This window comes from Lissotriton vulgaris, chromosome 2_1 (genome assembly GCF_964263255.1).
Source record: "Lissotriton vulgaris chromosome 2_1, aLisVul1.2, whole genome shotgun sequence".
Taxonomy (NCBI): Eukaryota; Metazoa; Chordata; class Amphibia; order Caudata; family Salamandridae; genus Lissotriton; species Lissotriton vulgaris.
The window spans coordinates 1284391731-1284417844 of NC_141687.1; the positions used below are offsets into that span (position 1 = coordinate 1284391731).

General features: G+C 44.3%; 1 protein-coding gene across 6 annotated transcripts in view; it reads left to right on the top strand.

Moving 5' to 3' along the window:
- The window catches only part of PCSK7 (proprotein convertase subtilisin/kexin type 7), a 305529-nt gene that overhangs the window by 86640 nt on the left and 192775 nt on the right, over positions 1 to 26114 (top strand). For all 6 annotated transcript variants that reach the window (XM_086957038.1, XM_086957041.1, XM_086957037.1 and 3 more), the window contains one exon: positions 24850 to 25329. In XM_086957038.1, the coding sequence (XP_086813164.1) occupies positions 24850 to 25329 (480 nt within the window). The remainder of the gene's footprint in view (positions 1 to 24849; positions 25330 to 26114) is intronic.

Here is a 26114-nt window from a genome sequence, read left to right on the forward strand (position 1 = left end):
CATCGCCATTGCCTCCTCAGGTGGACTGGCCTCCCGAAGATATAGGAGGTTTTCATAATCTCCTAGAAAGAGCAGCACAACGGTTCCAATTGCCAATGCCTTCTCACCAACAGCGCAATATAAAAGGGGGATGATGGACGGAGTGCTTGAACAAATCAAACACTCACCCCCAGTCAACTGATCTGGGTTTAATCCATCAGCATTCTTTAGCTCACTCAGCCACCCCAGTTCATACATGGCCATATGCAAATCAGACTGACCCTGTGCCTCATGGGAACAGTCCAGCCCGAACTGCCAAGCCATGTCTTCCCTGGACCGGAAACAAGCATCCTGGGACCGGTTTCGGATTCATAATCCTCATCAGCCAGGCTATCTTGAAGCCAGTGAGCAAGGGACTCGCGTCTGAGGATACCCTGCCAACTTAGGGCGAACAAAGCGATACAAAAGGAGGATGATGGACGGAGCGTTTGAACAAATCAAACACTCACCCCCAGTCAACTGGTCTGGGTTTAATCCATCACCATTCTTTAGCTCACTCAGCCACCCCAGTTCAGACATGGCCATATGCAAATCAGTCTGACCCTGTGCCTCATGGGAACAGTCCAGCCTGAACTGCCAAGCCATGTCTTCCCTGGACCGGAAACCAGCATCCTGGGACCGGTTTCGGATTCATAATCCTCATCAGCCAGGCTATCTTGAATCCAGTGGCCAAGTGAGCAAGGGACTCACGTCTCACCATACCCTGCCAACTTAGGGCAAACAAAGCGATACTGGGGGTGAGTGTTTGATTTGCTCAACGCTCCGTCCATCATCCCCTTTTGTATCACTTTGTTCGCCCTAATTTGGCAGGGTATGCTCAACAGAGACAACAAGTGCAGACTTCGTACTACAAGTCTTCTTTTAGCAGAAAAGCCGTACGGCAAAAGGATTCCGTGCATCGCCAATGACTTCTCTCTACCGCCAGACTACGTCTCTTTTTTGACCTTCCAGAGTGGGAGGAAAAATTTCCCACTATCTTCAAAACTGGAATCATATCACAACGGATCGTTGGGTTCTCCAGCTGGTGCAGTTTGGACATCTCTGGAATTTGTGCAAACGCCACCGCCAACACCTCCTCAACATATGAATCACAAACATTTACACCACTTACTCCTGGAAATATCATCAATGCTCCAGAAGGGAGCTATAGAACGGGTTCCTGTTCGTCAAAGAGGACAAGGTTTTTACTCCTGATTCTTGGTGAGAAAAAAGGAAAAGAAATGGAGACCGATCCTAGTTTTAAGAAGTCTCAACAATACTTAAAAAAGCAATAATTTCGCATGGTCTCTATCCAGGAAGTCCTACAACTTCTCAATGCGAACGACTACATGGTATCCTTGGACCTCCAAGATGACTACTTTCATATTCCTATCTACAGAAGGCACAAGAAGTTTCTGAGGTTCGCTGTGGCAGGCAGACGTTACCAATTCCGGGTCATGCCTTTCGGGCTCAAATCATCCCCACGCATCTTCACAAAATGCCTTTCTCTAGTGGCTGCATACCTCAGACAATAACCTCACCAGATCTTTCCTTATCTCGACGACTGGCTCGTCAAGGCACCCTCTCTTGACCGCGCGAGAAGGTCTTCCAAAGCCTGTCTTCGGCTTTTCAGAAGATTAGGTCTTACCCTCAACCTAGACAAATCAGTTCTATAGCCTTCTCAGCGGATAACATTTCTGGGAGCTGTCTTGGATACGGTCCTGAAACAAGCTTACCCATCGCAGGAGCGACAACAAAAAGTCCTAAGTTTGTCAGAACGCGTACGCAGGAGAAAATCTCTTTCAATGCGCCTATTCAAATCCCTCCTCGGAATGATGTCTTCCTGCATCCTTCTAGTTCCTTACAGTCGTCTCCGCATGCGTCCTCTTGAAGAGGCTCTCTCCGCTCAGTGATTTCAAATCAGCAGAGCTTTCGACAACGTAATAAAAGTGATTCTTCTGATGGTCGCCGCTCTCAACTGGTGGACTCAGCCACAGAATCAATCTCGAAGCCTGTCCTTCCTAATTCAAGCCTCCCCTCAAGTTATAACCACGGATGCGTCTCTAGAAGGGTGGGGAGCCTTCCTTCAGGAGCTTCAGATCAGGGGGAAGTGGCCGTCTTCCGAGCGGAAACTGCAAACTGCACATAAACCTCCTAGAACTCAGAGCTGTCTATCTAGCTCTCCTGGCTTTCCTTCCCAGGATAAGAGATTTACAAGTGCTTGTCAGAACGGACAATACTACGACAATGCACTGCCTGAACAAGCAAGGAGGGACTCATTCACTTTTACTCTCAAGAATCTCAAAAAATTTGGAACTGTTCTCTTCAACACAAAGTTTCCCTGCGAGCGGAGTACATCCCAGGGAAACACAATGCATTGATCGTAAGGTTTCAGATCCTGCTTATGTATTCAGCATTGGGTTTTCTAAGAAAACCCAATGCTGACTACTTAAGCGGGCAGTTACTATGCTGCTGCCGAGCATTTGACATCTATAGCTATCCCATGACCATTGGATCTGAAACCTTACGATCAATCAAGGAATACATTGTATGCCATACGATGAAGCCCTGAAGAAGTCTCTTTGGAGATGAAACGCGTTGGCTATGATATATGGAATTTTAAAGAGAAAATCTATTTGTGAAAAATAAATTGAAAAATGTCGTCAAGAAACACACACCCTGGATCTGGACGTTTCTTTTTGCGCTACTGTTCTTTGAACTCTGATATGATACGCTAATATTATTGTCCATAATGCTGAAACTTATCGCATTGGCCACTGTTGGATCTGTTTGCCACGTGACAGAACGCCAAATGCCAACACTTCACAAGCTGGCATCCCCAACAGGGATCTCTGGGGAATGCATTTTCAATAGCATGGTTTGGCGTATTCGCCTAGGCCTTTTCATCGATTCCCCTGATTCCCAGGCTCCTCAGGAAGATGAAGGCAGAGCCCTGCACACTGATTCTAATAGCACCAGCATGGCCTCGCCAACATTGGTTTACAGAACTTCATCTCCTCTCCCTGCAAACACCAATTCCATTGACACTGTCTCCATCCCTCCTCACAATGGACCAGGGACAATGCCAACACCCGGATCCAGCATTTCTCAGATTATCGGCCTGAGTTCAACGAATTTTAGAATTTGAACATTCCTCCGGACTGCAGAGCTGTCCTATCTCACGCCTGAGCGGATAGTACAAACAGGACTTACTCCTTTAAATGGAAAAGATTCTGTATTTGGTGCAGATCTGCTAAGGTGCATCCCTTCACATCCTCTCCAGAATAGATATCCTCCCCAGGCTGTGGTCAGGACCATAAAGAACTTGGGAATAAAAATGGATGATGCCCTCTTTGTTACCACAGGTGCAATCGGCAGTCTGAACCTGTTTTGGTCTCCTGAAGATGCTTAGGAGGTTTTTATTTCTCTTACAGACTGAGCATAGAAAAATGGTTATTCAGGCCCTTATCATCTCAATGCTGGACTATGCCAACGTCCTCTACTTGGGCCTTCCGGAGTTCTTACTGAACAAACTGCAGGTAGTACAAAACACGGCAGCCAGGGTTGTTCTGAGCTTAGGGCCTAGAGATCGGACTTCTCGCCATCTCAGGGATTTACACTGGTTACTGGTGCGCAGTAGAATCTGCTTCAAAGCCCTGGTCCTGGCCTTCAAGGCCCTGCATGGGATAGGAGCTAAATACATCTGTAGAAGAGTTTTTATATACCTGGTAGATCATTAAGATCTGCCCACCAACATCTCATGGCCACCCCTAAATATCTCAGAGCTCGCAAAGGCGGTCGCTCCTTTCAAGTGCAAGTGGCCGGACTTTGGAATAAGCTGCCACTTAGGAAAGTCACTAATCTGCTGGCTTTCAGGAAACAATTGAAAACCTGGCTGTTTCAACAGACACTATAACTTTCTTGGTCCTCCCCATTTTTTTCCTCCTTTTCCCTTCTCTTGTTTCCCCTTGCTTTTTGGTTCTTTCTGTCTTTTAAGCGCTGGGACACTCTTTTGAGTAGCTGTGCGCTCTAGAAATCTATTTTAACATAACATAACATATTGCCATACCTCCTTCATTTAGCCTCTTCGGGCCTCGCCCATGCTTCCATCAAAGTTCACCTGGCAGCAATATCCTGTTTCAGAAGATCTTCTACCGAGCCTTCTCTTTGGTTAAACAGATTGATAAAGCAATTTCTTAAAGGTCTGTTTAGTGCTTTCCCTCCTGTAAAGGCCCCATCACCAACATGGCAACTAAACAGAGTACTTACTCAGCTAATGAAGCACCTTTTTGAGCCAATACACAGAGCTGATCTCTAGTTACTTTCTTGGAAAACTGCGCTCCTTCTAGCCCTTGCATCTGCAAGACGAGTTAGCGACCTTCAAGCTTTCACAATACAAGACCCTTTTCTTCAATTCAAGAATGACAGGGTAATTCTGCGGACTAATCAAAAATGTATTCCAAAAGTCCCGTCGGACTTCCACCTAAATGGGCCTATTGTCTTAAAGACTTCCTTTCCAAATCCTCAAACAGCAGCTGAAAGAGCTCTACATTCACTGGATTTGAAACGCTGCCTTAAGTTCTACCTTGTGTTTCTGAAGGTTAAGGGATGCACACCGAATTTTAACCATTTTGTCTCTCTATTCGTAGTCCTTGGATTCCTGCTAGCGTGCAGATTGGTGTGTGGCATGCCCTATTGCCACCGTTGCAAATGGGACATGTTTATGCCCCAGCCAAATGCACAGCTGTACACCGCCCTTGCGGCATTCAAAAGTTATATCATTATTTATCCAGTCTTCATTCACTAAGTGTTTCATATTTCTCCAATATTTATCTGTAATGTTTTTTCACCATTGCGAGTGTCCACGTGTGGAACTTTTTAGGCCATTGTTTTCAGGTTTCTAATACTCATTGTGTGTCCATCCGGACTAATTCAATAAATACGATTAGTGCCAGGCTCATCAATAGGCAGTATTTATTCCATAAAAACCCAATGCATTTCGGGCGACGCAGCGCCCTTCGTCGGGGGGTCACTAAAAAATAATCAAACATGCACCAAATTACTCATCCATACTTCAAATAACATTTTTCAAATGATGCAATGGACATTCTTATTCATAACGAGATATAGGCAATTCTAGTAATTTCTGCACTGTGAGATATCAAGCGTCATATTTCTCTGGCTATTTAATCATGCTAGTCCTTGTTACCCCTCCCTGTGCTCATGAGACCTTGTAGCACATTATGCATGCGTCTCTGTTCCTTTCTTTACACCTCTACCACCCCCCTGTGTGTTAACTCATAAATCACCCCTTCTCTGTAAGGCTCTCCAACCCTCTGCCTTTGTTACGGAAAAAATCTTTACACAAACAAGCGTGAACCTAATAGCACACCTTCACTCTCTAATTTGACCCCTTTTAACTAGCATCACATTAGCTTCTCCCTCTATATTCCCACATCCGTAGTTCCTGTCTTTGCTCTCATTACTCTTTTCACTACTCTTGTTTGTTAGGTATTCCAAACATTTAACGTACCTGCCGAGTCAGTTGAAAAGCTTCACCATTCACTAACGGTGTCCGCGCTAAAAGCAACCCCTTTCACCTGCATATTTAAACACCTACGCCGCGTTGTTATTGGCCTCAAGTAATCTAGCTCCTGATTAGCCCAGAGGTCTTTTTCTCCCGCCCCCTTCTTGTTCGATACCCACAAGTGAACTCAACTCCCCACAATGCTATATCACAATTCCATTACGTTTAAAACATTCCGCCGATTTCGAATCAACTAGAATTTTTGTCTCTTGATACATGTCCTTTTTCAATGCTTATAACGAGCCTTCAGATGTGATGCCAATCACGTGGGTTCAAACATATTGTTTAGACTCTTCATTCTTTTACTCTTAGTTCTTTATGGGTGCAAACCCTGGGCATCACATCTGAAGGCTCGTCATAAGCATTGAAAAAGGACATGTATCAAGAGACAAAAATTCTAGTTGATTCGAAATCGGCGGAATGTTTTAAACGTAATGGATATTCTGTGACAATTGGACTAACATCGTTTACACTGATTGTGATATAGCATTGTGGGGAGTTGAGTTCACTTGTGGGTATCGAACAAGAAGGGGGCGGGAGAAAAAGACCTCTGGGCTAATCAGGAGCTAGATTACTTGAGGCCAATAACAACGCGGCGTAGGTGTTTAAATATGCAGGTGAAAGGGGTTGCTTTTAGCGCGGACACCGTTAGTGAATGGTGAAGCTTTTCAACTGACTCGGCAGGTACGTTAAATGTTTGGAATACCTAACAAACAAGAGTAGTGAAAAGAGTAATGAGAGCAAAGACAGGAACTACGGATGTGGGAATATAGAGGGAGAAGCTAATGTGATGCTTGTTAAAAGGGGTCAAATTAGAGAGTGAAGGTGTGCTATTAGGTTCACGCTTGTTTGTGTAAAGATTTTTTCCGTAACATAGGCAGAGGGTTGGAGAGCCTTACAGAGAAGGGGTGATTTATGAGTTAACACACAGGGGGGTGGTAGAGGTGTAAAGAAAGGAACAGAGACGCATGCATAATGTGCTACAAGGTCTCATGAGCACAGGGAGGGGTAACAAGGACTAGCATGATTAAATAGCCAGAGAAATATGACGCTTGATATCTCACAGTGCAGAAATTACTAGAATTGCCTATATCTCGTTATGAATAAGAATGTCCATTGCATCATTTGAAAAATTTTATTTGAAGTATGGATGAGTAATTTGGTGCATGTTTGATTATTTTTTAGTGACCCCCCGACGAAGGGCGCTGCGTCGCCCGAAATGCATTGGGTTTTTATGGAATAAATACTGCCTATTGATGAGCCTGGCACTAATCGTATTTATTGAATTAGTCCGGATGGACACACAATGAGTATTAGAAACCTGAAAACAATGGCCTAAAAAGTTCCACACGTGGACACTCGCAATGGTGAAAAAACATTACAGATAAATATTGGAGAAATATGAAACACTTAGTGAATGAAGACTGGATAAATAATGATATAACTTTTGAATGCCGCAAGGGCGGTGTACAGCTGTGCATTTGGCTGGGGCATGAACATGTCCCATTTGCATACACTTAAGTTCTACCTTGACAGAACAAAAACTTTCCGCAAGTCCAACCAACTTTTTGTGGCTTACAGTTTGCCCAGAAAGGGTTTTCCTCTCACAAAACAAAGTATTTCCAGATGGAGCTCTGGTGCTATTGTCTTCTGTCACCTACAAGCTGGTCAGGTCAACCTTTACAATCAAGAATTCGTCCCCATTCTACTAGGGCAGTTTCTACTTCTATGGCACTGTTTGCATGTGTGCCTATCACAGACCTTTGCAGAGAGGCGACTTGGAAGACGCCACATACATTTACCAAACATTACTGTTTGGCTATCGAGCTAACAAAGGATGCTGCAGTGGGACAGGTGGTGATATGTCATCTATTTCGATAGAGGTGAGCCTTCCTTCCTCCCCACCATCCTTTCTCTTATTTTTCTTCGTACATTTCTTTGTCACTGTTATGCCTTTTGCCAGACTTGTAACTTATTGCTTTGCATTTTAATGCTGATATATATAAGGCCCTCCTTAACGCAATCATTGAGGGAGGATCTGTGCCAGACTCCTGGAAAGGGACCGAGGTAGTCCCAATTTTCAAAAAGGGTTGCCGGGACTTACCTGGGAACTATAGGCCCATAAGCCTAATAGACTCGAGTCAGAAACTGGCGGGGAAAGCCATTTTGGGGAGGATCTTACAATGGGTGGATGACAACCACATTCTGTCTGATATGCAAGCCGGGTTTCGTTCAGGAACCGGAACTATTGAACAAGTGTTCAGGCTCATGTTATTGTACTGGAAGGTGGTGGAGCTAGGTAAAGGCAGTCTTTACCTGGCCTTTATAGATCTGAAGACTGCCTTTGACCTGGTCCCCAGGGAGGAACTCTGGAGGGTGTTGTATGGCCTAGGGTTGCCCCGGTACATCCTAAACCTCCTCATCAAACTGCATAATAACACTTATGCCCAGGTTAGATGGGGTTTGAATGGGGAAAAGACCGAAAAGATCAGGGTCGAGAGGGGAGTGCGGCAGGGCTGTGTTCTGGCTCCCACCCTATTTTCCCTCTACATCAATGGGGTGGTAGAGCACCTGCTCGGCGAACCAGCAGACGCCCCCACCTTGGGAGGCGTAAAAATTCCAACATTGCTGTTCGCCGATGACACCCTCCTCATTTCGAAAACCCCCCAAGGACTCCAAAAACTCCTGAACCGCTTCCAGGACTTTTGCACTATCAGAGGATTAATCATCCATGTGGACAAAACCAAGTATTTAGTCATGCACCCTCCTCGCAAACTTGGCCGTCCCCCTATTTTGAACTCCACCCCCCTTGAAAGAGTGGCAGAATTCGATTACCTGGGAATTCGCTTAAGTGATGCGATGAGCTGGTCCGCCCACATCAACAAAATGACAATCGGTCACAAAAGGGTGGGGGGGGCCCTCCTCAAGGAGTACAACAATTCAACCAAACAATGTGTTGCCCCATTAATAGACATCTACAAAGCCCGAGCTGTATCCGCGTCACTTTACGGAGCAGAACTGTGGGGCCTAGGTAAAGTGGCTTCACTGAGCAAGGCTGAGAACAAATTCATTAAAGACCTCCTTGCCATCCCGATGAGTTCCCCGACAGTCCCGGTCTTAATGGATGTAGGCTGCAAAGCAATTGGGGACCAGGCACGCCTTCGCCCGCTCTTGCTTTGGGTTCGCCTGTGGAGGGTTCCGGAGCTAAAATCCTACGCTGACGGGTTAGCAGAGGTGATGCGCTCTGATGGCTGGCAGAAGATCAAATGGCTCAAGGACATTATACAACTTCTAGGGGATTTAGGTCTGGATTCCTGTTGGCTCAGCCACTCAGCCCCCCCAAAGGAGTCCCTAAAAAAACTATATTGGGAATGGGTCTTCGCGAAGCGCATCAGCAACCAGCAGCACTGCAAAGCCACTGCAGCCTTTTTGCTAACAAAAGATGTTGTTGCCTTCGAGCCCTACATGGATTTAATTACCATCGCCATGGACCGGTCTTTGTACATTAAATTCCGGTTAGGAACCCTACCCCTTGCCGACCTTTGCTCCAGGTGGAACAAATCCCAGCCAGCATCACGCCATTGTGCCCTATGTTCTGACAAACCAGAGACTGTGCCACATTTTCTCTTCGAATGTCCGGACTATGGGCGCCCTAGATCTCGATGGCTCAAACCAATTTGCAGAGAACTGGGCACTCGCCAGCATACGGTCGCCCTCCGGATTCTATTAACTAATACAGCCTCTCCCATTGTCTGTGCCGTTTCCAAGTTTTTAAAATGGGCTTGGTTGATTCGACTAAAAAGACTGTCCATATCAATTTAATTCCGTCTTAGTTAATTTATTCTGATCAATTGTGTTTTTATTCTTTTTATACTTCTTGTACAGTCACATTTTTCGACATGCTGTTTTTATTCTTTGTAATGCTTTTATGATATATGCATATCGAAATAAAGCAATCAACCATTATATATATATATGTATATACACATGGCGATAAAGGAAAACAAAAAAGTTTTCACCACATTTGAAGTCGTCTCCTCTTCGTATCCCGCGTTGAGGCTGAGTTTGGAATATATATATATATATATATATATATATATATATATATATTATAAACACACCAGGAAAGCCCTTCGGAATGACGCCACAGGAAGGCAGAGTCGCACTGTTTAATTATTCCACCGCATGCCAGCAGACGGTACAAGAGAAAATGTCTTCAAAGTTACAAGTGAACAGCCATGTCGCACTACAATGTCCAGATGGCTTTGCAGTAAGCCACGCCCACTTGGACAGGACATTGAAATTTAAAACACGTGTGCAACAAACAGGGCTTTCATTCCTTGCTACAAGCCACTGATGAAAGGATGTTTTATCCAGAAACGCGTCTGGCTGTTCACTTGTAACTTTGAAGACATTTTCTCTTGTACCGTCTGCTGGCATGCGGTGGAATAATTAAACAGTGCGACTCTGCCTTCCTGTGGCGTCATTCCGAATTGCTTTCCTGGTGTGTTTATAATGAATATACGGCTGTTGCCCAGCCGTGGAAGACGGCCCAACGCTGAAGGCGTGCCTGTTGCAGGCTGATCCGAATACCTGCAACCTTTGGGAGGAAGGTGAGTGCGGCGCCATACAGGGTGGCGCTGCGCTGCAACACGCGATTTTACCGCAGCAAAGCGGGGCAGATGGAAGAAAGAAATTGCCTCTCTCCACTTGGAAGTCACCCCGAGCCTATCCAGAGGGAATTCAAGCCACCCCACATGGGGAAAACTACTGTCGCACTACAATGTCCAGATGGCTTTGCAGTAAGCCACTCCCACTTGGACAGGACATTGAAATTTAAAACACGTGTGCAACAAACAGGGCTTTCATTCCTTGCTACAAGCCACTGATGAAAGGATGTTTTATCCAGAAACGCGTCTGGCTGTTCACTTGTAACTTTGAAGACATTTTCTCTTGTACCGTCTGCTGGCATGCGGTGGAATAATTAAACAGTGCGACTCTGCCTTCCTGTGGCGTCATTCCGAAGGGCTTTCCTGGTGTGTTTATAATATATATATATATATATATATATATACTAGCAGCCCGTCCCAACGTTGTCCGGGAGCAATTAGGCTTCAGGGCCCCCGCCCGCCCCGACGTTGTCCGTGGGTCCCCCGGAGCCTTCCTCCATATATTGCAGTATTATACCTCTATCTTTACTTTGTAACCTGCACACGTACCTTTTTCCTCCTGTAATGCACCGTTTGGCTCACTTTTTTAATGCTCCGTTTGCTTCCTCTTGCTACTTGCACATGTCACTTTTTCCTCCTATACCTCTATGTTTACTTTCTACGCTTTTGTAACCTGCACACGTCACTTTTTCCTCCTGTAATGCACCGTTTGGCTCACTTTTGTAATGCTCCATTTGCTTCCTCTTGCACACGTACCTTTTTCCTCCTGTAATGCACCGTTTGGCTCACTTTTGTATGCTCCGTTTGCTTCCTCTTGCTCACGATTATCATTTTTGCTTCATTTTTCCGCCGCTCACCGCTCCTAAATAAATAACCTACCTCATCCGCCGCTCACCGCTCCTCACCGCCTGTCCGCCGCTCCTCACCGCTCCTCCCCGCGCCATGTCCGCCGGTCCTCCTCGCGCTCCTGGACGCCGCTCCTCCCCGTGCTCCTCACGTCTGGCACGCACGTTGCGGCCTTCGCTTCTTCCAAGGGACTACTTTTTTTTCTGTAAATTTTTTAAATAACGTATATTTATTACGTTTATATAGCCTATGTCCATCTGCACACCCTGACGATTACAACGATGTATCAGGTGTTTGGATTGGCGCTGTGGTTCCCGAGTTTACCCGCCTCAAAGGTTCAAAGTTCTTCCTTTATAATAGTAGTATAGATATGTGTATATATATGTATGTATGTATGTATATATATATATATATATATATATATATATATATAATTTATTATTATTATTATGTTTCTTATATAGCGCCTGAATCAACCCCCGAAGGGGTATCTCCGCGCTTGCCTTGGGAACCCGTCCTGGTGAAAGCCAGGCATCCCGCCGCGGGGGGGCCGTTGTGGAGATTAAGCAAGCTTAATGCCCTGAGTTGCAGAGTGTGAACCCATGATTAGGTCAGGCACCGAAGCGAGAATTATCAAGTCCATGGACATTTGAGCTCAAGACCCTGCCGCGTCGGGAATTGAACCCTGGTCCCGGGTCTGACCTCTGCTTCAGGGTCTGCCTGCTCTAACCAGTGAGCCACACTTCTCCACTCTAATATTTCTTTATTAACTAATGCTTTTATGTTCTTTATGCTAAATGAAATGTGCTTATCATTGCTTTCTATTCTAATTCAGGCATGTGAATCTATGAAAAATACCCTAATACTGGATAAGAAATGTGTTACTTACCTGTAACTGCAGTTATCCAGTATTGGTGTCTTTCATAGATTCACATGCAACCCACACGCCTCCCTTGGAAGGGCTCACCTAGTACTCTCAGTTGTACCTCTATATACCACTGTGCTTACGAAAATCTGAGGGACTAGAGCTCCTTCCAGGAAGGTTCATGAGGGTGGTGGCAGCTGATTGGTTGCTTTCTAGAGTTTGGTTCTTATTACAAAAGGACCTGGATATGTTACTAATGTGAGGCCTTTGGCCTATTACTCTATATGTCTAATGGGACTTACTTTTTTTATGTACCGGGGACTCCCATCCCGGCGATGGGGAATGATTCAGGCTAGTGAATCTATGAAAGATACCAATACTGGATAACTGCAGTAACAGGTAAGTAAAGCATTTCTTCGATGTAATTAATGTTACGAGACTCACTTTTGTTTTCTAAACCAGAGAAGTTTTCCCCATCACATTTAGCACACACCAGTGCTGCTGTACAGTGCACCTGCATTTCTAGTGTTGCTAAGTCTGTTACATTTTTGTCAAATCTGTGAGCAACTGAAAAGAGTGGACTACTTATTTGTCTTGATTTTGGTGGCTTGTGTTTGCTTTGTTCGCCCTAGGTTGGCAGGGCATGCCCAGACGTGGGTCCCTTGCTCACTTTGCCACTGGATTCAAGGTAGCCTGGCTGATGAAGGGTGTTGCCCAGAAACCAGTCCCAGGATGATTGTTTCCGGTTCAGGTAAGACCTGGCTTGGCAGTTCGAGCTGGACTGTTCCCATGAGGCACAGGGTCAAGACTGATTTGCTTACAGCTGGGTCTGAATTGAGGTGGCGAAGTGAGCTAAAGAATGATGATGGATTCAACCCAGGTCTGTGACTGGAGTCGAGTGTCTGAAAAGTTTCAGCCCTCCGTCCATCATCTCCTTGTGCTGGCTTTGTTGATCTGCCAATGACTTGAGGGTTCCCAAAGTGCCTGTGCCCGGTCAGGTGTATACTGGTGGTGGGCATCATGGTAGGTGTCAGGCCAGATAGTTAGTTCTCAGGTATCATTGTTAATAAATACGTTTGTAGTTTCTACTCTTGTGTCCCACCTTAACAGCTTTGTGACTCCTGTGATGAGTGGATCCCTTTTGCGTATGCCCAGCCGCACTATGTCGCTGCCACAATAAAGTTTTTCTATAAATATTCAGTACTCTATAAATTCAGGAGTAAGACAGTCACTCAAAGTTACAATGAGGCCATGGTACTAGAAAAGAAAATGCTGTTCTAAGTTAAACTTTCAACTAAAATGGGCAGTACTGGATAAACATGACACCACCAGAGCTCAAAGACTTAAACTACTCTTCCCAAAATCTCTGTGCTGGGACATTTCTTGACGGGGCTCGCTCAACTTTTCTCCCTTTTTAGTTCATTAAAAGTGAGAATTGTTGTGTGGTAATAGTAACATGTGTTCTCTGCAGGGCCACGAAATAGCAAAACTGCTGCTGCAAGTGCTATTTACAAAACAAGTTATCCATGGTAAAATTTTGAAGGGTCACATCAGAAAAACTATGATTTTGTTCCCATGAAATGATCGTTAGACCGTCAAACTGTGGGTATAAGTGGAATCCTAATTTGAGTAGAGCAGTTATATAAAAGATTGAGTAGGCTCTCTGTAGTTCTCTGTAAACCTGTCCACCTAAGATGGCTCCATACATTGATTGCACCAAAAGATAAACTTTTTGTAGGCCGTAGAATACTAATTTGGGTTTATCGCAGCTGGCTCAGTAGTTGCCATGCTATCAATTTCCAAAGAGCGATGGGCCTGAGTTGATTTGTCTTCGTGTCAGCATTCGGCTCACTAGGTGGCTCATCACCTGATAAACTCTGTTACGGTGAAAGCCTCAGTAAGCTACGGTACGTGTAAACAATCTGAGCAAATACTGCACAGCACGTCCAGTTAAGGTTCTTTTCAGCAAGGAAACATAACAAAAGATGTTGATAGAACAAAATGTCAGCTTTTGTATGGTGAAAATGCTTTTCTTTAGGGTCTGTCGCTTTGTCTCTTTCTGTCTTTATTTCTATCCCTAGTAGCCGTCCTCTTTTTCTCCTTCTCTGTATCTTTGCACGTATCTCTGTCCCCTTATCTATCTTTGTTTCCATCAGTCTCTCTCTCGCCTTCTCCTACATTGCTCCTAAAGTGTGCAACATCCTGCCACAATGCAAAAGAGCCTCCTCCTCACTTCTTGAATTCCATAAGAAGATGAAGACCAACTAGATCCTAGATTTGCCTAGACTCACACCTGCTCGGCACTAGGATGCCCTCTTGAGCGATAGTGCACTCATCAAATCTTCATAACATCTCTTCCCCCTCACCTCTTTCTTTCTTACACTGTTTCTCTCTTTCATGATTTACATATGACCAACTGTGCCCTACTGCTGTTCTAACCATGTCCAATTTGATTATTGCGATCTCATCTACCGACCATGTAATTTAAATGATAGAAAATATATTTTTTTTAAATGACATTGTCTGCTTCACTACATTTGTTGTTAGGACCTCCCTATGTAAGGTGATTTACTTAAGAAGAGATAAAAATAGTCTTCTTTGCCTTCTTGATAATAGGTTAAGGACGAATATTAAACAGCGTCTAGAAAATGATTTTAAAACCGTGATCCAAGGGAGTAGACCGGAAGCATGAGCAAAAGGATGAGCAAATGCTAAATCAGCTCTAGATAATAAAAGTTACCATCAAAATTTAGCCACTGTCAGGGAAATAAAGCACAACTCTGTTTATAGACTTATATCCCTGTTGTATGAAGAACACTATAATGCTAGAACTGAAAATTATTTATATTTTAATCAGCGTTTTTGGTGCTGTCTTTTTAACTTACTATGGCAGCATATTTCATCTGTAAAGTAAAATCGTTTTGTGTACAAGTCATTGGTAGCTTTCCAATTACCATCTTGGTAAATTCTCTTGTTTGGGCTAACATTTTGCGTACCATGTTTTTTAATTGTATTGTCACTAGGTTAATTCCTCTTTCTTTGACGGGAAGCCTGATTATGCAAATTTGTGTAAAAAAATAAGTTGTACTTTCAAAGACATTGTCCCCAGTGCCACGCAAAGGGCTTGTGGTCGGACCACCTTAAGGTTTGTAACCTCTGCCTTTCAATGACCATGAAGACACCTCGTTGAAGCTTACCTTGCCTTCCAGTTGACAAATACTAAATTGAAACGAGAGGGATTGGGAGCACCTTGAAATGCTCCAGCAGTCGACACATGAGACATCATCGACAAATGAGACTTCTTCAGTGTTGAGGACTGTGAGGAAGCCGGACCCTCTGGCATCTACCCAGTCAGCCACTGCCCAGTCCAGTGGTCATCTTTTCAATGGCTCTGACCATGGGAAAAAAGAGGTGTATCACACTACCTCCAAGACCAGCTGCCCTCAAAAGAACACCTTGTTAGGGTCGTAGGTATGGTTGGCTCTAATGCCTACTCCAATTCTCCAGAGAAACCTCCCACCGAGGCAGAGCACCACTCCAAGGCAGTCCGTTAGAGTGCCACAGTCTCCGGGGCTCCAGTCGGTACCAAACGAAGGCCTTCGGTCTGAAAAAAAGATCCACCTAAGGGTGTCTTTCTCTCTCGGCTGTCAGTGCCCATCTCCATAGACAATCCTCCACTCAACTCGAAGCCAAAGGCCCCTTCAACGCTGGCACCTAGGCCACTGTTGATTCAAAGCCATCACTGACATTGAGAACACCCTTGACAAACACTTCAAAGGACTAGGAGCACCCACTCCACAAAGGGGTGAAGGAGGAGCTCGATGTGAGGCTAAAGTCTTCCCTTACTGGGAAGTCTATGGTGAAGCCACTCGGGCCAAAACCGACAGAGACTCTGCCTCAAAATAGATTGGCATTTGAGCAGAAACCTGCATTTGAAGCCCCTCCTCCTTCATACACCCACAGTCCATGAACAATGCACTTTTGATTAACTAGTCAGGATCTTTGCAGATGCTTTTCCACCTCTCCCACTCTTCTGTACATGGGTTCGGAAGATGTGACTGACATCTCTGGCATTTATACTGGTCGATGACACTGCCCTGGTACTCAACACTCCTCAAGATGTCAGTCCACCCCCACGGGAATCTTCTCAACAGGCTGGACCTACTGTTCCGATCTGGCAGCCAGACCCCAGACAGCTCAATCTAGTTATCAGCACTTGAGGTTTTAGAGTATGGCTACTTGCGCCTCCTACATGAATGCATGGACTACCTGCTGGAATTTCATTGAACTACCACATAGGCCTACTACACCGTAATATGTTTATCCATTATTGCATTGCCAACCATCTGGACCCTCATAAATACATTGTCTAGGACATCTGCTATCTTCTTCATCTGCAGAATTCAGGCCTTGCCTTCACTTCGCATTTAGCAGCTATTAGCCCATACATGCAAAACAAGGAACAGTCATACTTCTTTTTAGGTCGAGCCTAGCTGCTCCCCGCTTTGTTTGTTTATTTTATTTTTTACTTTAAAATTGAGCGCGGTGCTGCTTCAAGGACATCTCGCTGGGTTTCTGTATTTATTTATTTTTTAACTTTAAGACTCAGCGCGGCGCCTGCTTCAAGAACACTGAGCTCAAAGTAAAAAAAAACAAAAAGGAAACCGAATGTGGTGTCCTTGAAGAGGTGCCATGCTCAGTTTTAAAGTTAGACAAACATTTGCAATGCAATAGATCTCTACTTTATGCGAGTTTATGCTAATGGCATTGTCATTTACAATACCAATAACTTAAACTTGCGTAAATGCAAGACCTATTGCATTGCAAATGCCTATTTATCCCAGTAATCAAGGATTTCATGAACGGCCTCAAGAGGGTCATCTCCCTACAGATCCCCCTTCCCCATAATGGTACCTAAATGTGGTCCTTTCCAAACTTATGGGAGTGCCTCCGACACCACACATTAAGCCCTTGTAATCTTGCCCCTTGCAATTCCACCCCTGGCATGTAGCTTTCCTTGCAGCTATAACCTCTCTCAGACTCATAAGAGAGTTACAGGCTCTCACATTCCAAGAACCTTTCATTCAAGTTGTTTTCAGTACCAACCCAAAGTTCCTCCTCAAACTGGTTTCCTTGTTCAACCTCAACCAAACAATAGAGCTGCCAGATTTTTTCCTCTTACCAGACTCTGTAGAGGCGAGAGCCCTTCACACGCTAGATGTTAAACATGCTCTCATGTATTACATCAACAGGACCAACCCCTTCCACAGGTCCCAGCAGCTATTTTTAGCCTTTGCGAATCCTTACAAAGGACATCCTATTTCCAAGCCCGGTATTGCCAGATGGCTATTCGAGTGCATTCAGTCATGCTGCAATAAAGATAAAAGACCCATCCCTGCTACCCCCAGGGCACACTCTTCACCCAGGAAGGCACCAATCATGGCCTCCCTCAGTAACATCCCATTTGCTGACATATTTGAGGCATCCACTTGGTCAACCCCACACACTTTCAATGTGTATTGTTGTGTGGACAACTTCAGGACATTATTTCAGACATCTGCGTTATCCATACGCTTTACACTGCTGTAACATGTACTGCTTTACTGACTGACTGTTTATGAATAGCTTGTGTATCTACAGCAACAAATAATTGAAACAGAAAATGTTACTCGCCCTTTAAGCATGTGTAAAGTCACATTAACCTACGCTTCTCCCCGGAAACATGCGGGTCTACTTTCATATCCCTGCTTTGATTATTTGACTTCCTTTCACAATACACACGGTGCACAATCCTCTAGTCACTTGCTCCTCCTTACCTATTCTCACCTTCTGTGTGAAAAACAATTTAAGATGTAGTAGGTGCCCATGTGCATTGCCTGCTGAGCGTGTAGTCGCAGTGCATCGCTTGCCTCAAAAGCCTTTCCTCTAAGAATAAAAAAGTTGCAATTGTCAGAACCCAATACTAGATGGCAGGCATATGCAGAACATGAGAATCTACAGCACTACATGCTACAAACAGATACTTTACAGGGTAAGTTACTTTTTCCATATGTCCAAAATGCCAACCGTTTTTTAAATTGGACTGGTTTGTATGCAAAAAAGATATCATACGTTTGAGGAACATCTTTGGTGATCGTATCTAGTGTTTAAGACTAGTCTGTTGTTGGAGGCAGTACGTTTACATTCAGACACAAAAGGGGCTCGTTTTAAACTGTGTGCTTGAATTATTTATAAGGTCATGTTTCAGTTAAGTATTTGCGATCCGCAAAGTGTGCAGAGCTAAATTTGTTCGCATTTACAGTCTGACACTTATCTACATTTAAGTTTAATAAATTGGTCCAAGGAGCATTGCTAATATATATTTTTTATTTACAGCACTGATGTGCATTGTTTTGTTAGGCAGTGGTTGTTTGGCTAGAAGAGAATTTTTATGGTGTAAAGATTAAAAAATGTGAGAGTTAGCCTGAAAGTTAAATTAGTTTGATTTAGGGGGCTCTTGATTGTGTTTTTGTGTTTTTTGTGCATAGGTGGTGTACTGATGGACTCAGCATGACGTTTTCCTCTTGAGAGATATCAATTTCCCATTACTTGGCCAGAGTATAGTACTCTCTAATGAAGCACCAGCAATACAAGTCGATGTCTTAGGATGCCATGTTTGCTTGATGGTGTGTTTCTAACGTGCATGTTCATTGTAATTCACACCCGTGCCATTGATTTGGAATCGCTTTACCAACCAAATAGTATTGGCGCTGTATGGTGCGCATAGTGGTGTGGGAATTTTTTTCTGGTATGTGGAGGGCAACAAAACTGAGTGCAAAGTGTAATACAACAAGCCATTTTACTCATGCAATCAATCGCTTTAGTCTCTATATTAACAAGCATTGGAAATGCAATAGGGCTCGCATTAGGAAAGTTTGAGCTATTGGTTATATAAATGATTTGTTTTTTTGTTTGTGTTCTTTTTTCAAATAGTTAAATTAATAGCTTTGTCATTTACAATGCCAATAGTTATAACTTTCGCAAATATGACACCAATAGCATTTGTAATGCAACATGTTTTGTATTTACGTGACTTAGATGTATTGATATTACAAATAACAATGCTTTTAATTTCTTTAAATAATTAATACTTAAATAATTTATATAATTTGTAATGGCAGAGGGGGAGATGTGTAGAGGGAGATCCTTATTTGACTGAAACTAGACAAAGCAAAGTGCAAGCCATGTTTTCATCACTTGCCTTGATATACAGAGCGATGCTTTCTTTCAGAGGGAACCACTGCTGCAATCTTGGTATGTGATGGGTTACTTTTAACCAAACGTTTGAGCTTTATGGTGGGATACACTGCAGGCGCGGTGCGTCCATTGGGGCGTAGGGGCGTAGCCCCACTAAGCTCCATGGACCCACCGCATCGTAACTAATATACAAATGCTAACATTAAAATAATTGCGCTACCCGCCGGCCGGGAATCCGGGAGACTCCCGACTTTCCCGGAGTGCGCGCGGGGGGGGGGTTTGGGGATGGCTGGGCCTGCTGCGCAAGTGTATTTTTGGGCAGAAACTAGCCCGCGCATGCGCAGATTGTTTCCCCTGTGCAGTTCCCCTTAGAGAGAGGACCAGGGGGCGGGCCGCAGCCCCCGGGGTTAAACAGGGCGACTGGGCGAGCAGTCATGGTGCCCCCCCAGCCAATCCGATTGGCTGGTCAATACTAAAGCCCGGGTCCTGCAAGGAGTGCTGGACGCAGAATTAGTTGTTTCTTTAATCAATAGTCTAATCTGTAAGCAAATGCAATTTAATATATTGCTTTTGGCCACGTACATATGTCAAAGGTCGTCTGCGTAGAAATTTGACCAGTAGCGAATAGACAGCTATTTTGGACCTAGACGCACTTCCTTGGCACGGTTCTCTTTACCCTTTCAGACACACATTAACTCCGCAAGCTGAAATGACTTGAGATAGTTCAGTGTGTTAAAGCATCTGCTGCAGAAATGTGTGCGTCTATTCCAGGTCACCTGTTTATTTCACGGCACGAAGTTGTAAAAATGTATACATGACTTTGGTATGAATATGTACCATCAAAACTGCAGGGCCACACCAAAGGATGAGAGGATGTGGTCTGACGGTTAGCGCGGCCAACTTGGGTGCTGTGAAACCAGGTTCGAGCCTCTTATCGAGCCATCAAAATTTATACATTGCTTTGGTGTTAAATAAATAGATGTTTTAAAAAACAAATAAAAATGGTGTGAAATTGGTGTCGAATAAATACATGTTTTAAAAACAGTTAATATTAATCATGTATCATTGGTGCTGGAGTACAAGGTTCGAGACTGGTATTGAACACTGACAAGCTGTGTGCAAGTTATATGGTCATAAAAATACATGAATGATGGATGGATGCAGGGTGGGTGCATTAATGATTGTTGGGTGGGTGGATGGGTGCATGGATGGATGCATGCATGATGGGTGGATGCATGAATGAATGATGTATGGATGCAGGATGGGTGGGTGGATGCATGAATGAATGATGTATGGATGCAGGATGGGTGGATGGGTGGATGCATGCATGATGTATGGATGGATGCATGCATGATGGGTGGATGCATGATGGATGGGTGGATGCATGAATGAATGATGTATGGATGCAGGATGGGTGGGTGGATGGATGGATGGGTGGATGCATGAATGAATGATGTATGGATGCAGGATGGGTGGGTGGATGGGTGGGTGGATGCATGAATGATGTATGGATGGATGCATGCATGATGGGTGGATGCATGATGGATGGATGGGTGGATGCATGAATAAATGATATATAGATGCAGGATGGATGGATGGGTGGGTGAATGGATGGGTGGATGCATGGATGGGTGGATGCATGAATGATGTATGGATGGATGCAAGGTGGTGCGGGCTCGCTCGCTCGCTTGCGGTGCAATATGCAAATTAGTTTACGCCTCACCACTTTCAAATGTCACCAGCCGCCCCTGGGATACAGTATGCTTGGAGCTTTATGGTGAGGTACAGTACTGATGTTAGGGAGTCAAGGGCGCCCTGTTGGATGAAAGTGCTGGACGAATAAGATAACTACAGTACAAAGATGAAGTGTGCAAACATCACAGTATGTAACGTGCTTGGTGCTTTAACAGATCGTAAATTCCTTGGTTAAAAAAAGCTAAGTGCATTCAGTGCGTTAGTGGTCCCAACACCCCGCCCCCATCTGGAGAAGAAATATGACGCTGCTGGCGCTGGCGCTGGCCAACCCCGCGTCTAACAAGGTGTGGGAAAGCAAATGGCTTGCAAATACAGGGAAGCAGATAAAAAGTTAAGTAAAGCAGTAAGGCGAAGAATCTGGGAAGGAAGCGGCATAGTCCACCATAATTTTAAACTCGGGGCAGACAAGCCCTCCATTATGTGAGGAGTCTCAAAGGGACACACACTCGAGTCCAGAACAAGAGAAAACAAGCAGCCGGGGGGCGGTAAACTCCTTGGGTAAACAAGAGCAGTGTGGTGTGGAAATGGTGCTAAGAAGTGTGTTTGCAGCCAGCATCCTTTTAAATTGTCTGCTAGAAAGCTCCCAGGCCCTTCCCTAAAGAATGCCGTCCCTCGAAGTACGTGTCTGCTGCGTAGTAATAGACCGGGTTGCTCTGTAGAAGTGATGTGCCTGCCGCGCGCCCTCGAGCATAATAAAATCTACTGCTTTTTCCTCTATCCCGCAGATTGTACTCTGAAGCGGGTTTGTACACAAATAACAGTTTGTTTGGGGAATAATGGGTGTTGCACAGCTAACGGAGAGGTATGTCCTGCCTCGTGTCTCAGTGGTAGTTGGAAATATTATTGTTGTAATGCAATATGTGTTGTCTTTCCGAATCTCCTATCCGTACTCGACCTTTGATCCGCCTGTGCTTGAAAGCTGATGATACGCACACATTAAAATTACCTCTCAAGTTTCAACATGCTTTCACTGTTATAAATAGGCGTTCAAAAACCAACGAGGGAGGAAGGGTGACGAGACACATGGGGAGCAGCAGGCCGAGCAGTGAATAATATGGGGAGGAGAAATGCCGGCCTGAGGCAGAGCACACGCTGAGAAGCTTGTTGGGAGGGGGGCTGGGCTGACTTTGATGTGGTAATGCCAGGCAGGCAGGCAGGCGGCTAGTGGCATTGTGCACGCGCTTTTTAGGGCTTGCGCTTGCGCAATGACCTACAAAGCACATGCACTTGAAGGAATCGCCAGTGGAATCGCCAGTGGTGGTTAAACACTGGATAAGCCATAATAGAGCTTCGCCAGCGATGCGCAGAAGCGCATCAGCAGGCGAGCCCTAAAAAGGAGATTTATAGCACTCTTTATTTTTGATCCCCTATTTATTAGTAGACAATGACATTTAAAAGCAAACGGCTTATCCACACCACAAACACAATACATGTTTTCTCTAATACATTTGACCACAAGTGTGCACCGTGACATCCGATCATATGCCAAACAACATTAAATGAGTTCTATGCAGATGCAACGATCCGGGCAGTCATCTAAGTTGCACAAGTGGCTGCACATGTGCTAGAAAATTCTCTGTGCACTAAGGGATTTTATTACCAGAATGTAGGGTCTCATCCTAGCTTGCCTGGTAGTTGTTCTTGGCGTGACAGGGGCTTGGGACGTCGCAGCACATTCAAGATCCAGGATTTAGGCAGGGCTCTGAGAATCAAGATTCTACTTTTGCTAAGAGAGCGTTTTAGTATATTGTGTTTGGATATACATTTTTTAGATGCTAATAATGATGTCTGGATGCTAAAAAAGATGTCTGGGGGTGCCGTGAATAAATTACATTCTATCTAAAATGAACCACCAGCCAGACTATTTTTGAACAAGGCATTTTGCACTGTACAATGATAATGATACTTCATTCCAGTTTTGAAAAGGCCAAGATGGTAGACCTGAACTTTTTATTTAAAGGTTTCTTTGGATCCTAAAATTCATTGGTCATAACTAAATGTTAAATAGGGCAGATTACCTTTGGTAAATCATTTAGGAGCATGGATAGGGGAGCCAATCATGAGCGTAGTTGCCTGTTGGAAATGCATGATGTGTATGCATGTGTATCCCCATGATGTATGTGAGAGTTTACCCAAGCAACAAGATTGTTTTTTTGAACCTGTCTTTTGGAGTAGCCTTGTAAGGACTGTAAAAGTTGCTTTGTTTTATGTACTCTGTAAATATATGTAATTGTCTTTCAAAGTTTCAAATATGCTTATGAATTTGTAATTTGGTGGTTTTAGTCCTCTGTGTGTGGAAGAGGGCAAATTTATTACAAATTGAAATTCGACTCCTTTCACTTCGTCTTGCTCTGCATATATAGCGGACTGGGCCGGAAGACAGCATGGCTCGCCTCACAATTTGAAGCCCATTCTTCTCTTTCCATGCTCAAGTGAGTGGCAGTGAGAAACCTAGAGACTCGACTGGGTTTCACTCGGCCTACTTCGGCCTGAACCTTTCAGTTTCACAGTGAGATTTGTGGATGACCAGTGTGTTCATAGGAGGAATGCTTGACAAAAGCATTCATTTTCTTGCCCTGCCAAAAATAAAAAATAAACACTTTTGACCTAACTTGATCAATATAATTTAACAGTATTACAAGTCTCTTATTAAAAATAATTGTATTATTTCTATTTAACGCTCCATATCCCTTACAGGACCACTTATTACTCCAATTTGAAACACATTCCAGGATGCCTTTAATAATAATAAAAATAATACAGTTCTATAAAAAATGATACTGACATCTTTTATAGTTATTGATAGCATGAATATGTTTCTAATACTTGCTACTGGCTTTACAAATAGTGAAGACTTAGTGGATTGTCGGATGCTGTTCGCAGGATTGGTGTACTACTCTTGTTCCTTGAATGGCTTCTGTTGTAATCTACAAGGATAGTCGTCATTACAGGATGGCTACTTTACTCACAGTAGTAAGCTAGCCAGTCACAGAAAGGCACCATCATTGTGCTTATAAGCAGATGTGGACTGATCGTACCCAGAGGCACTATGAGGGATCTATTTTTTTATGTAGAGGCAACGTGTAAAGCAAACAGTCCCTGTTTGCTCTGTGCCCCCCACTCCTTCTTAATACCCATAGAATAGTTATTCTATTTGTGCAAAGAACCAACGTTTAAAGTAATTAACGCACATAAATTAGTAAAAAAAAATACAGGGTATTGCCGAGATTATAGTGTTAATGGCTCTTCCCCACCCTGCTGAGGGATCCACTCGGGCCTGCAGTGCTGGATGTTCAACTCCAGCTGGCAGCATTTAGGGTTCCGTACCAGCCTTTTTTAGGGTTCCTTAACAAACTGCAGTACTGAAAGGTGGGATTTGATGGAATTATTTCTATTTGGGTATATCTGTCGCTGCTTTGCTTATATTTAGAAGTTTTTGTTAAAATTTCTTGTGGGATAAAGTCTTCTGCTTGGATATATTGACTAACTTGGATGTTGTCGGGATCCAAGGTTATATGATGTTACTTTCTGTGATGTCATTGGGGTTTTGAAAATGGGGTTTGTGGTGAAGGGGGTTAACGAAGTTCAGCTCTCCTTGACATTACTTTCTGAAGCCAAACAGCACTACACATCTCACATTTTCGCATTCTCTCAAGGATGCTCTTTTTGTAAAATGTAATATGTTCAAAGTGGTTCTTATCCGTTCCAACCATTGGTTGATCAAATAACTAAGATTTTAAAACCTAATTTTTGTTTTTGCAGTACTAGGTCTCTTCGTCAGCACTTTTTATTTCCTTTAATATTTGTGAAAAGTTTGCTTTTGTGATTTGTCAGAGCCATTCTTATACTCCTCTCTTTCTATCCCCCTGCAGCACTGGATTCTGATGCCTCTGATGAAAGGCTTGGTGCTTCAGTGCAGCCTTGCAATGACAGGCTCCCAACAACGCATCTCCACCTGCCTATGGATGTGCCTGGCCTTAATGTTTGTGTCAACATCATGTGGACTTGCCCAGGGCCCGGAAGAGGACATCCAGCCAATGTCCTGGGCAGTGTGTCTACAGATCCCCAACGAGGTGGCGAACACGGAGCAGCTGGCACGTGTGGCGGATGAACTGGCACAAACGGCAGGCCTCGTGAATAAGGGCCAGATAGGGGAGCTGAAGGACCACTTTCTTTTCACAGGCAATGGGGATGCCCTGGCGCGGGACAGCCAGTCTAGGTTGAGGGCAGCAGTGGAGGATGTCTTGGAACGGCACAACCATGTGTTGTGGTACACGGAGCAGAGGCACCTCAGACGCTCTAAGCGCAGTGTGACATTCAATGACCCCAAGTATCCCCACCAGTGGCACTTGGTGAGAAGTGCAGAATCTCTTGAGATGATACATTAGGAGTAAAGGATGGGACCTGATTTATGCTCATAATGTAGTCTTCTGGGCACACTCACACCTATCTGGGGCTCTATCCGAAACAAAAAGGCCCTGACTCTCCCTCACACACACAATATGTTATCCTGTGCTTCCTCTCACAGATAGAAGGTAATATCAGGTCCTTTCACTAAGAATAGGGTATTCTAGCACCACAATCACACTTTATATGGGGTAGCCTACTCCTTCTCTCTTATTCAGACTAGAACACCCTATGCCTTTACTCACATTTAGAACATTATATTGTAGTCTCTCAGTCCCACTCCGATTGGAGTGCCCTGGGCCATTCATCACACTCCAAATAGTGTAATGGGCCCTTGCTCAAAATTGTGTATCCTGAGCTATCAGTTGCACTGAGAATGTGGCTCCTAACAACAGCTTTGACAACCAACCCGCAAACCAGTCCACCCCACTCACCTCCGAACCTGTACCTCCTCCGAATAACCTTTCCGACTGGAACACAATCACCACTGAAGACACCATTCACCTGATGAACTCCATCCACTCAGGATCCCCTACAGACCCATGCCCCCATCACATCTTCAACAAAGCAAACTCCGTTATCGCACCCCATCTCCGAGACGTCATCAACTGCTCCCTCAATTCCGCCACATTCCCAGAAAGCTGGAAACACGCCAAACTCAGCGCCCTTCTGAAGAAACCCACTGTGGACCCCACCGAACTCAAAAACTACCGCCCCATCTCGCTCCTCC